We start from the raw sequence: 13,398 nt of genomic DNA, 5'->3' as shown, positions 1-13,398 counted from the left end.
TGATACATATTCTTCTAGTCATCACACTTTCTGCTATTCCTTCCATATAACTTCACCATCTTAAATTATTAGCATTCAGCTGGAACTCATCACCTGGCACTATCAAGGAACCAATTTCAACTGCTTTAATCTTTGATCTTTTGTCTTTCACTCCACACCCAAATATCATTTACGTAAATGAGTGTTCATAGAATTATACCATAAGTACACTTTGAAGTCAGGGTGCATATGATTGGCTACCTGTGACAAGGGGCCAAGTGTCAACCACCCTAAAATAAAATTAGCATAATCAATTAATATACTATCACCCTTGTATACTAGAAACAACAGTAATATGAGCATAACTATTAGGTGCTTTCTACTAACATTTGTAAATCACAGTAGTGTAAACTTCATCAGTCAAGTTGCTATTTTTGTCTCCATTTGTAAATATCAGATGTTTGTGCCACATTTTAGCATGTTACATTCTGTAAGTATCAGCTACCTAAACAAACCTGTAATATTTACCAAATAAGACAAAGATGGCAACTATGTAGATGCTGAGGTATTCAGTATGACATGAATATTATCAGTATGCACCATACAGCTCTGCCAGGGGTAGGCAAACTTTTCAGTGCTAGGGCCACATGAAAAAAAAAAAAAAAAAAATCCTTTAGGGCTGCATACTATATTAACCAAAATTAATAATATTTAAAATGCAAAATGAAAGATTTTAAAGAAAAAGCCACTCTCTTATGCATATGCACACCTGTAGGAAGAAAATAAAATGTTAACAATATTATTTGGCGTTGTTTATTAACTTTCTCTTTCAAATTGACTAACATTTGTCAGGCCGCATGAATTTCTTTGCTCATAACTATGCTCATATTACTCATATTCTAGGATAACTGAAAATTAAGGAATGGATTATACAGTTAACTCCATTGCAGGGTGCCTGACACTTGACTCCTTGTCATATGCAGCCACTCATAACTAGAGAGGAAATTACCTTACCTCTAAGAGATCTTTGCAAAATCCTTGGATGCCAAACTGCTTGGCTTCTATTATTTGTTTTTCTAAACGATTCCTGACATTTTCACGGTCTGCTAATGTCCTTTGATATTTATCCTGTAATAATAAAGGTTTTCTTTTAGCTATGCTTTCCTTTACTCTTCAAAAGTAAATGGTTGAAATTCAAGTTACAACATACAACAGGTTGGGTAGAATTTAGATTTGCAGATTTCTCCTGAAAGAGTTGTAAAAAATTCTTATCTATGATATGAATGTGTATTACTATACTAAATGACAAAGAGAAGACCAATTTACAAGAGATTATGTTGTAGGTTTTTTATGTGAAAAATTCCAGAAAAAGCTGGTGTTTCCATTTAGTATAAGATAAATTGCTAAGTCTAGTACTGTAAATCCATAAAACATAATGTCACTTATATTTACAGTGTCCAGGATATTATGTAACTGGTTGTCAAGGAAAATATTAGTATTTTACTAAATTCTTTCTTGTGGTACAATACAATCTTGTTCATAACTGTCTTCAAAAAGCACAGTTAAAAGCTTCAACCATTAACCATTTACTAAAATAAGATACACATTTTCTTAACAAACTGACAGAAACAGATAAAACAAATAAGCCCATCAGATACCTGGAAATCTGCAATTTTCTTTGATAATGACTCCTTTTCTTTGGTTAAACTTTCAATAATTTCCTGAAACTGTCCCTCAGATGCTCCAGCTTCACCTGCAGCATCAGGTTCCTCCTTGCTGGCTTGCTGGGAGGCACTCTCAGTTGTAGCACTCAATGGTCGACTTCCATATACCCACCTGCAATTCACATGCCATATATATTAAAAGATTATTCACACATTTATTTTAGTTTTCAACTCTCTGCTATCACACCTTATTGGTTCATCTATCACTGCACAATAGCTGAAATTGTGGTAGCCGATGTGAAGAACCTATGGTGGTAATTCAAATTGACACTAGGACTTCCAAGCTGTCATACTTTGTCACTTTTTGCCCAATTTTTATGCCATTTAATAGCAAAAATATTAAGAAATAATACAGTCTAAAAAATCTTCATCAAGAATCATAACAACAACATACATTTCAGAGCATTTTATTTAGCATATTAAATGGTATAAAGGACATATGGGTATATAAAATACACACCCATTTCAACAAGTCAAATTCAGGAAAAAGTTGTGTGTGTTTAAGCATATACTGTTGAAAGCAACCTAGCTACACATTACACATGCAGAAAACATTTATCTTTCCTTGCACTCTTCAGTTGGTCTTGCTGTCACTAGACACTTATAGTTTTTTTCCGTAGGTGGTGGACTGAAAGCCCTTGCTGCTGCTCTATTGCCATACTCCCTGGCATTATCCATCACTTGTAATTTGTAGAGATCGTATAGCATGATTTTTCCCATCTGCTGCCATAATGGTGAGGGTGTTGATGTGTTTTGTTACGATCATGAACTTGCTGTTATTCACCACCACTAGATGGCACGGAGTCTGGGCATCGATCAGTTGATATTTGTAAACATGCACCACAGCCTCACAGGTTAGATTGCTTTCATTTTTACAATATAGTAATATTTCGCTTGACAAACAGGAAAGGGGGTGTCAAAGCTGTTTGTAGAGCGAAAATTCGTTAAGCGGACGTAATTACTAATGAAATACCACGGTATTTCATTAGTAATTCACTATCACTTAGTGCCACGGAGTCGAGGTTATCCTCATGGCATGAGTGTATATGAATACTAAGATATGATATTCATTATAGCAGGCAATAGAGGAGTGGAAACATAAATCTAATACCGTGGTGAAAGACAACACGCAAACTGAAAAGGTCACAAGAAGAAGAAGCGGCCGAGTCGCCGTGAGTCTCCGCCTCATCTGTGGCCGATCTCATCTCTGTTTTATTTTTTGGTATTCCATGTAAGATTTCACTTTATGCATTACAAAACAATCCTTTCTTGGGGGCAAGGTTTGTAAAATGCTCATAGAAATGTTGTTTTGTGAACATAAATGCATATGAGGAGTCTCGTGCTGAAGTAGCTTAACCGCCACCCTGACCGTTTTTGAGTTAGTAAAGGTTCCCGGTAGATGGCAGTCTCGTACGCCACGTGACAACAAAGAAACACCCGACAGCCACCTCTATGACCCCAAGGCAGAGGGTTTAGAGTCAGGTACCAACACGCAATAAATGTGTGGAGGACGTCTGAAATTTCAGAGTTGAAGTAGCTTGTGAGCCACCACAAGCCAATGGGAGCCAATCATAGCCACGTTACCATCTCGCTTCTTCAGTCAGGTGGCGCCATTCTTACAACACATGTTGCATCTCCCTGGGAACTCTCCCTGTTTTCAGCCATTTTTCTTGTGGATTTACCTGCCAAAATGAGTGACGCTGGTGATCAGAGTGGAGGAGAGGTGTCAGTGCTTAAGGTGAGTAAGCGTAGACTGCCGGAGACGTGGAAAAAAAACGTGAGGAAGGCGAAGAGAAACTGAGGTGAGGAGTATGTGAGTCAGGGAGGGAAGGTTGTGGCGGCACGAAAGGTTGGCCCAGATTGTAAGGCTTACAGGTTGGTGCTGATAATATTAAAGTGATATTTGATGCCTTTTGGGCCATGGACAGTCATGATGACCCTGACGATGACCTGCTAGATTACTAACCACCTGACAACCCCTTCCCTGTTATCAACTTCTTGAGTGGAACAGAAACTTAATTTTAGGTGAGTGTGGGAATTGATTTAGTTTATTATTAATTGTGTCAAACCGGAGACATAAAAAAAATTATTAATAATTAGATTTTTCAAGATTTGGTAATTTTTCATAACCTAACATGTAATTTCTAGCATTATCCACCATTTTTCATTGAAAAGTACATAATAGAAGTTTCTAACAGTTAATTCCTCCCTGGTTTGACACCATTTCTATTGATGGTTGATGTTTCGAGTTATTTTTTTATTGTGAAAATGGCATTTTTTCATCCCAATACCCATTTCATGTGAAAGCTGGTTTTAAAAGTTTTCCATTGGTGTATAATACATTACCTTTTCATCCATTTTCGACCGCGTTATCATTGTCTAACTTTACATGTGTTTTTCTCAAAACTATGTTAGTGGCGGTTACGCTCCTTCAGCACAAGATGCCTCATATACAAGACAGTAACACCACCTCCAGAGGTGGTGTTCCCAGCAACCTCAGAGCAACCTGATAGCAACTTCAACACCGTCCCTCCAAGCATTTATAGATGCCATTTTACAGCAAGAGGTTGCTCTGACGTTGTTAAAGAATCTTGGATCCAACTCCAGGAGCGCCAGAGACAGAGGCAGGGAACCAGCCAATCACAGCAAAGCTGCCGCGTTTGGTCCCTCACCCGGCAAATTAAAACCCAGAAAATTCACTAAAATGGATGTGGTTGTACGTTATGTGGACTTTTTGGTCTAACTTATATAAAGTTAGACCAAAAAGTCTAACGTTAAACCGGAAATTCGTTAGACGAACGTTCGTTAAGCGGAATATTACTGTAATTCGTTCTCAAAGTAATAATACTGTAATAATGATGCATGCAGTTAAGGTGGGCAAAAGTGTTGGAAAAAGCTGTGTCCTATATGCCGTCAAATACGGTACCTCATTGTAGACGATTAGGAGCTAAAGTGGATGAGTAGATTGGGGAAATACATGAAGAACTATTTCTCAATAAATGTATATACCCATCCTTCCTTAATATATATATACCATATTTTTGGGTTACAATATTCCACATCAGTCAGTAGTATTTCATAAAATAACATCCTTTACATTATAAATTCTTGTCTTTTCATTGTATTTATAGTGCCATTCAGAAAATTTTCACTGTAGCACCAAAGTGTCTCAGAGGGTCCATGGGCCAGATCCCCAAAGCTTTGTTAGTGTAGTTATGTCTTTATTCAAAAATTGTTTAAGTATCACTCTTTGGTTATTAGAAGACTGTCAAGTGACAGTTAAGGCACTTATTAGAATGAGTTTGTGTGACATCATTGGTAGCGACTATAACTTTTGTGTGCCAACTCCAGTCATAATAAAAGTGACTTACCAAAAAACAATTGTAGCACTTTCTCCTATAGTGAGATAAGTGACAAACAAATGAAATTGAGAAAACGGCATTTGAAAGTCCTGCTACCAATCCAGCTGCACCCATACTTACCTGATCCCCAGCACTGGTGCTGATGCAATATAAATGACCATACTTGGTATTTTTCTATGAACTGTAAAAAGATGCTTTCTTGTTTGTTGTTTATGTTAATATGGCAAATTATAATGGAAATATTATTATCATAAAACAATAACAAAATACAACACTATGTGTGTGCATCATATGGATGAGTGAATGTCACTGATTGGTATTGTTTGTCTTGCAATCACATTAAATGACTACGCTGTGATAATATTCTCGCTGTATTTCATGTTTATTTTTTTTTTTCACGTGCTTATTGGAAATATTTATCATTACCTTCATTGCTGATATTACTTTAGAGGCCTTAGGTTGGGTGAGTTTGGTAGCTAACAATGCTTGTCAGTTATGGTATAACCTAATGCAATTCTTGAAAGAACTTACACTTACTTTACACCCTATTCAGTGATTAATCTATTTAAATGGAGTTAAAAGATAGTTTGTTTGTTTTTTTCTGAAATTATTTCCTAGTGTAATGCAAACTTAATGCCTAGACTCTACTTTTCTTCATTCTGAGATTAGTAGGGCAACTCCCTCTTTATTTTTGGAGGTAAGAGACATCATTTGGCTTTGATAAAAAGCTTTGGTGGTGCCAGAAAACTGTTTCTAAAGGGCACAAAAAGAAGAGTAAATGTTCGTGGCAGGAGAGTATTTATAAAAATACTTTCTTTGAAAACGCTCATTTGGACATAGAAACAATTTTGTTGTTTATTAACATATATATTCATGAGTGCTTCACATACCGGTTTGTCTGAAATGAAATGACTCTCAATAACACTTCTATTTGCGATTGGGCAAGTTTCTGTCGGGAAGTGGTGCTTGAAGGAGGGTACGATTGCCGGTGAAAGGAAAATCGTTGAAATAGATGAATCCAAATTTGGAAAGCGGAAATACAACGTGGGTCGTCTGATGGAGGGTCAGTCAGTGGGTGTTTGGAGGTATGTGTCGGGTAGACCAGAGACTTTCATGGTCCCCATTGAGAAAAGCGACAGGAACATTCTCCTGCATGTAATAAAAGATCGCATTTTGCCCGGCACCATAATTATATCTGACTGCTGGAAGGCTTGCAGTTGTCTCGAGGATGAAGGGCTCAAGCACCTCACAGTTAACCACTCGGTTAACTTTGTTGATCCTCTAGACAAGAGAACACACACCAATACCATCGAGCGGCTATGGAGGGAAGCCAAGAATAAAGTGCCATTGTATGGACGGAGGAGGAAGCACTTTGCTGGCTACCTGACAAAGTGCATGTTTCTCATGGCCTACCAGGAAGAGAATAAGCATTTCCACGTGTTTCTTCTTGAGGTAGCTTCCCTCTACAACCCTTATGTCCCTAACCATCCTCAGGAGACAGCTGTTGCTTCTACGTCTTGCTAATTTGGTAAGTTTATGCTATTTCATATTATGTATTTCTTGTATGTTATCTTACAGGAATGGAAACTACGTATTTGGTATCACTGTGGTCCTTCTCATCTTAAACCTACGAGTAAATTACATGTCATTATTCTACGCATTTTCAACTCCAAATAATTAAGGGAATGTCCCTAGCTTTTCCTGAAAATACCAGTTTTTCCATTTGTTTTTTGGTATTTTTGGTTAGTGTCTGCATTTTGGTTAGGCTGGGTTAGTGCTCGTGGTAAGGTTAGGATAGGTTAGGTTAGTTTAAAAGGGGGCCCGGGGGCACAGCCCCCTGGCTAGCATGTTATGTTTGGTTAGAATAGTTTAGGGGGGGTGCATCCAGGGGGTGAAAATTATGTATGAATTTTTACATTTTCCAAATTTTTCTGGTAAGGTTAGGTTAGGTTAAGTTAGGATAGTTTGGGGGCAGATCTGCCGGCTAGCAGGTTATCATGTTAGGTTAGGATAATTTCTGCAAAAATTATCCATTAATTTTTACATTTTCCAAATTATTCCTTAAAAACGGCTGTTTTTGTACTTAATTTTCTTTTTCGGATCGCCATATCTCGCCTCTTTTGGCTTCCCCCCCACTAAAACCCCCGATTCCCCACAGTCCCCCAAGCTAGCTGGAGCAGGTGGGGGCGTGGGATGGAGGAAAAGGAGGAGGTTCTATTATGTACTTTTACCCTGAGATGAACCAATTGTAGACAGAGTGAAAATTATAAGCGCATCAAAACTTATCACACACATAAACAAAAATAAAATCCACCAAATAGTTAATATTTCTCCTCACACTTACTGACGTATTTTATGCTACAGTCATGCTTCAGTATGTCACCAGTTTGAATGCAAGAAGAAAATATGGAACCGGCTGATCCAGATAGGGCACTTTAACCATCGACCATCGGTTAGATTTGGTAAGAAATAAAGAATCAGTTTCCATTGTTTCTTAAGTATGGAATATAGATTCAGGAGAGGGCAAATGAAGAACCTAAGCATAAACCAAGGGAAAGGAGGTTAAGGTTATCTCCATATCATCCGAAGTCTATTCAATTAGTCATTACTCATGCTGTTAGTGGCAAAACATCGCCTGCTGACAAAAGTAAACAAATTTCCTTGAAGAGTTTTGCATTGATTAAGTTTGTTTAGGATGTACTGAGTCAGTGAAAGCTAATAATACAAGTGATATTTACACATACAAAAATTATTACCTAACATGTTTCTTGTGATGAGCATCGTCTGCAGACCCGAAGAATAAACAACTTTGGTTTACCAAGATCTGTATAGGAGTTCTTTCATAGATAATTGTCATATCTTGTATACTAAACGCTTGGTAACTGTTTTACTTACCCTAATGATGTGTTTCTCCTTAACAACGTGGAATGTGTAAGAAAGACACGCCGGAACATGAGCTGCATGTTTACTCCAGCCATGGCGATCACGCGGCGGCCTTCCTCTTCGGCTCGTCCTCTTGCATCACCCTCACACACTCACTTTCATAATTGCCTTCCTCATTGCTACACCATGCTGCATATTCAATGGTTTTAAAGTAAATGGTATAGTTTTATTTCACCTACATTACAAGTCTCATTTTTATCTTTACTTTATAAGGTGGCCTGCTCTTACATCACTTCTTCTCTTGTACCTTCCTGACATATCTTTTCTTCTATATGGTTAGATGTTTTATGGAAAATTATTTGGTCTATTCATTACTGAAATTTGTGCTTTATTTTCGCTTCATTTATTTAATTATATAAAGAGCAAAATGTCGACATGTTACCTGTTCCCATGGTTACAATGACGCTCTCAAAATCCGTTGTCATGGTTACAGTGACGCTTGTCTCCCCTAGCCCAGATATTCATTCACTACACTCACGGTTTATTCAACAGATATATCTATTTTCTCGTTATTTGTCGAACACTTCATCTTAGTAAGTATTTTTACCCATTTCTCCTGTACTTTCTTTATTTTTTTCATCACTCCACACCAGATAATGCCTTTGAAGAAAACATGGAAACGTTCTTATTACAAAAGGGTCTTCCCTTGTTGTGTACAATTTTACTGCAACAATAAAGTTATCAATCTCTCTCTCTCTCTCTCTCTCTCTCTCTCTCTCTCTCTCTCTCTCTCTCTCTCTCTCTCTCTCTGCCGTCATGACCCGACGTCTTCCCTTGTTGTGTACAATTTTACTGCAACAATAAAGTTATCAATCTCTCTCTCTCTCTCTCTCTCTCTCTCTCTCTCTCTCTCTCTCTCTCTCTCTCTCTCTCTCTGCCGTCATGACCCGACGTCTTCCCTTGTTGTGTACAATTTTACTGCAACAATAAAGTTATCAATCTCTCTCTCTCTCTCTCTCTCTCTCTCTCTCTCTCTCTCTCTCTCTCTCTCTCTCTCTCTCTCTCTCTCTCTCTCTCTCTCTATATATATATATATATATATATATATATATATATATATATATATATATATATATAGATAGATAGATAGATAGATAGATAGATAGATAGATAGATAGATAGATAGATAGATAGATAGATAGATATAGATAGATAGATAGATAGATAGATAGATAGATAGATGAATAGATAGATATAGATATATATGTATGTATGTATATATACACACCCACTATTACTATTATTAATCTCGAAGCAGTCTGTTTCCTCACATCAGGCCAGTCAGAACTACTACTACTACTACTACTACTATTACTACTACTACTACTACCACTTATTACTAGTACTACTAAAGTCTGAAGGTATTGTATATGATAATAAAGATAAGGTGAAAAAGATCAGTTAATGAGCGAAGATACAGCTCGAGCAAAATTAGAAACTCGATACGCGTTCGGACTTCGGAATGTGAGTCTACACTAGTGAATCTCTAACAGTTGCAGGAGACAGATTATACGCTTATCACACCTCATTCTCCCCTTCTCGCGTACATTCCAGTTAAGTACATCCAGTATTATTAGTTTCAGGCTGTGCACTGTGAAATACTTAACTAACCCACACGCCCATATATAAGGTAATTACATAATAACCCGTCTTTTATGATGCCAAATCGTCATGGTCATGTTTGTTATAGTTACTCCCTCCCTAAATACATTTGCAAGTCGTTGATTCTAACCTGACCAGCTTTGCCAATTAGAGAGAGAGAGGGGGTTAGTAAGGTGCCCAGTAAGAACATTGTCAAGCCACAGCTTGAGACACCACGCTTCATCTAAGTGATGGATTGTGTGTCTAACGTTCGTCAATAGAGTATAGTTAAAGTTGTAAGGGTTTTTAATTTTTTTTTTTTTTTTTTTTTTTTTGCATTATAAGAGGAGAAAACTTTGAAACCCGGCTAGTCATCTCTGTTACCCTGGAAAACAGTCGTGGTGAGAGAGCAGAGCGTTTTAAGGGGATGTTTTTAAGGTTCTAGTGACAATGACATCATTTATTTAAAAAAGGTAGGAAGGATGATGCGAATAATTATAGACCGATCAGTTTAACTAGTATAGTATGTAAGATCCTAGAGAAAATCATTAAGGGTAGTATTTGGGAGCATTTAAATGAGAATAGATTAATTAGAGATACCCAACATGGCTTTAGATCAGGGAGGTCCTGTCTTACAAATTTGCTCGATATCTTAGAATATATTACCAAGGAGTTAGATGATGGAAATAGCATAGATGTTATATATCTAGATTTTAGCAAGGCGTTTGATAAGGTACCGCATAGGAGGCTAGTGTACAAATTGAGACTACATGGGATAGGGGTAGGTTAGTTGATTGGATTAGTGAATGGCTTTCTGATAGGAAACAGAGAGTAGTATTAAATGGGGCAATGTCTGAGTGGAAGGAAGTGGTTAGTGGGGTACCCCAAGGATCAGTGCTAGGACCTCTTCTTTTCTTGGTGTACATTAACGATTTAGATATAGGAATTAGTAGCAAAGTATCAAAGTTTGCAGATGATACTAAGATAGCATGTGCAGTACAGGGTGAAAAGGACAATTACAGAATACAACGAGACCTGGACAGGCTGATAGCATGGGCAGACAGGTGGCAGATGGAGTTTAATTCTAAAAGTGTCAGGTTATGCATTTAGGTAAAGACAACACAAACTTTAACTATGAGATGGAGGGATGTTGGCTAGAGGCAGTAGATGAAGGAAAGGATTTAGGAGTAGTGATAGACAGGACTATGAAATTTTCAAAGCAATGTTTAGAAGCAAGAAATAGGGCAAATAGGATCCTGGGTTTTATAAATAGAAATGTTAGTTATAAAAGTAAGGAAGTGGTGTAGCTTATATAATTCCTATGTTAGGCCCCATTTAGAGTATTGCATACAGGCCTGGTCACCCCACTATAGGCAGGATATCAACATGTTAGAAGCAGTTCAGAGAAGAGCAACTAGGATGATACCAGCTTTGAAGCGCCTGGAGTATAGAGATAGATTAAAGGCATTAAACATGTTTTCATTTGAGAGGAGATGTATAAGAGGATATGATAGAGTTATTTAAAATGTTCTCAGATACAAACTACATAGATGTGAGATCTTTCTTTACCTTAGAGGAGGAAGTAGGACTAGAAATCATGGCAGGAAGATTAGAAAGCAAGGCTGCAGGTTAGATATAAGAAAATATTTCTTTAGTCATAGGGTGGTAGACTTCTGGAATGCATTGCCAGAGACGGTTGTAAATAGCACTAGTTTGACAATGTTTAAAAACAGATTAGATAAGCACTTAAATTTATTAGATTTATAATTATGTATAGCGCTGCATGATAGTTTTTATAAGAAATTTACTATAGTTAAACAAGACATGATCCCCATGTATGGGGATTACAGATTGTAGAGGAATTCGATGCAGGACTTAGCCCTGTTAATGGGCCAAATATTTAGAATTAGTATATAATGTATTGTGTACTTGTAAGTGTATCTTTAAGTACTGATGACGAGGTTGCTGTGCGACTGATACAGGATAACCTAGATGGGCCCTGGTGGCCCTTTGTTATCCTATTATTTATGTTATGTTATATGTTATGTTATGTTATCTCTCCATTATTAACAGGAGAAACACTCTTGATACCCACCTAGTCATCTCTGTGGCCTGGCCGTGGAAAACAGCCTTGATGAGAGCAGAGTGTTTCAGACTGAAAATACGGCTCCTTAACAGTGACAGGCTTTCAAGGGTGTTCTTATGTTTTTTTGTCGCATGTTAACATAGAGAGAGAGAGAGAGAGAGAGAGAGAGATGGCTTTATTGTTGCAAATGTAGTCAACAAAAGGAGGTCGGAGTATGCCGGCCACCCCCAAAACATGAAACAAACATATGTAAGGGTCAGGGTACTGGAGGAAAATGACATGGTACTTTATGAGTCAAGATATATACACACATACACAGTTGAAGTAAAATTGAACACACACACACACACACACACACACGTGGTCGCTGAGCTCCAGAGCAATCATCTCTAATTCTACAGTTGCCATTGCCTAAGAGTAACCAAGGTGGGAAAGGAGCTTGTAATGTTTGTCCCGTCTCCATATAGTCATGTTAACTGTTGATTAGCAAAATAATGTCCAGGGAAGGTGAATATAAACTGTAGCCTGCGTTTGAGCCATCAGCTGGAATTTGTTTACATCTGCGCAACATGGCGGCCGTGAACTCGAAAGATGAATCAGACTTCACAGGATTTCAAGGAATAATGGAGAAGAGCGTTTATGTGAAGAAAATTCTGGAGTTGGAAGGTAAAATTGAAAAACTGTTTGAAAAGTATGGGGCCTGGAAACGAGTTATGACAATGTAATGAAAGAGTGCGCGATATGAAGAAAGAAAATGCAGTACTGAAAGAGGAAGTTAAGTTAATTAAAGTGAATTGCGACAAATGTGGAGAATCTCTAGGAAAAGTGATGGAGAAGCAGGCTGAATGGAAAAAAAGTCAGGAAGTGGAAAGAAAGGAGGTAAATTACAAAGTTGCAAGTCTGGAAAAGGAAATCAAAGAGTCTGGGAGAAAACTTTGGGCCTTGCTGAAATTATAGATCAACAGATCATAGAAGAGAAGATTGCTGAGAAAGTGGTGAAGGTTATTAAGTCAAATGAGACATTGGTGAGGGAAACTGTAGACAAAAAGAGATGTGTGGTGATATTTGGTGTGGAGGAGGATAAGACACCGAGTAAAATGGAGAGAGAGAAAACATAAAAAGGTGATAAATAATATCATTAATGTGGTGCAGGAGGAGGAAAAGACCTAGTACAAGAAATAGAGGACTTCCATAGAATTGGAAAGTTCACAGGAGAAGGTATGAGGCCAATAAGAATCAAACTTAAGTCACAAAAGGATGTAGATGAATTGGTGGAGAAGTCATGGAGGCTAGCCCAGCAGGAAACAACAAGGAAGATTTGGTTGAGAAGAGATCTCGGTGAAAAGGAAAGAGAAATGTTAAATGAGTTGAGAAAGGAGGCTTTGAAAAAAATGAAGAGAGGACAGAAGAGGAGAAGAAAGAGTTTTCTGGAGAATCTTGGATATGAGACTGAGGAAGTGGTTCATAACCCAGAAAAGTACAGCAAGAAAGGACTAAAGAAACTTACGTATGAGCGGAATGTAATGTATTCCAACATAAATGGAGTGATATCGGGATTTTAGAACTCAACGATTACTTGAGGGACAAGAACCCAGATATTGTGGGTCTTACTGAAACAAAACTGAGAGAGGAGAAGACCTGATGATGGTTGGAGAAGGAAATATAATGTTTGGAAAAGAAATAGAGTAGGTAAGATGGGAGGAGGAGTGATGTTGCTGGTTAA

The 13,398-nt window shown here is 37.6% G+C and overlaps 1 protein-coding gene across 1 annotated transcript in view; it reads right to left on the bottom strand.

Moving 5' to 3' along the window:
* The window catches only part of LOC123498862 (grpE protein homolog, mitochondrial-like), an 11,836-nt gene extending 3,722 nt beyond the window's left edge, over window positions 1-8,114 (bottom strand). The window contains exons 1-3 of the mRNA XM_045246342.1: window positions 7,961-8,114; window positions 1,638-1,815; window positions 994-1,107 (exon numbers count right to left, since the gene is read on the bottom strand). Of these exons, the coding sequence (XP_045102277.1) occupies window positions 994-1,107; window positions 1,638-1,815; window positions 7,961-8,043 (375 nt within the window). The 5' untranslated portion in view covers window positions 8,044-8,114. The remainder of the gene's footprint in view (window positions 1-993; window positions 1,108-1,637; window positions 1,816-7,960) is intronic.
* Between the last annotated feature and the right edge of the window lie 5,284 nt (window positions 8,115-13,398).

The sequence above is a fragment of the Portunus trituberculatus genome, chromosome 48 (assembly GCF_017591435.1).
Source record: "Portunus trituberculatus isolate SZX2019 chromosome 48, ASM1759143v1, whole genome shotgun sequence".
Classification (NCBI taxonomy): domain Eukaryota; kingdom Metazoa; phylum Arthropoda; class Malacostraca; order Decapoda; family Portunidae; genus Portunus; species Portunus trituberculatus.
Note: the sequence above shows the minus strand (reverse complement) of the source record. Positions and strands in the feature narration are given on the sequence as shown.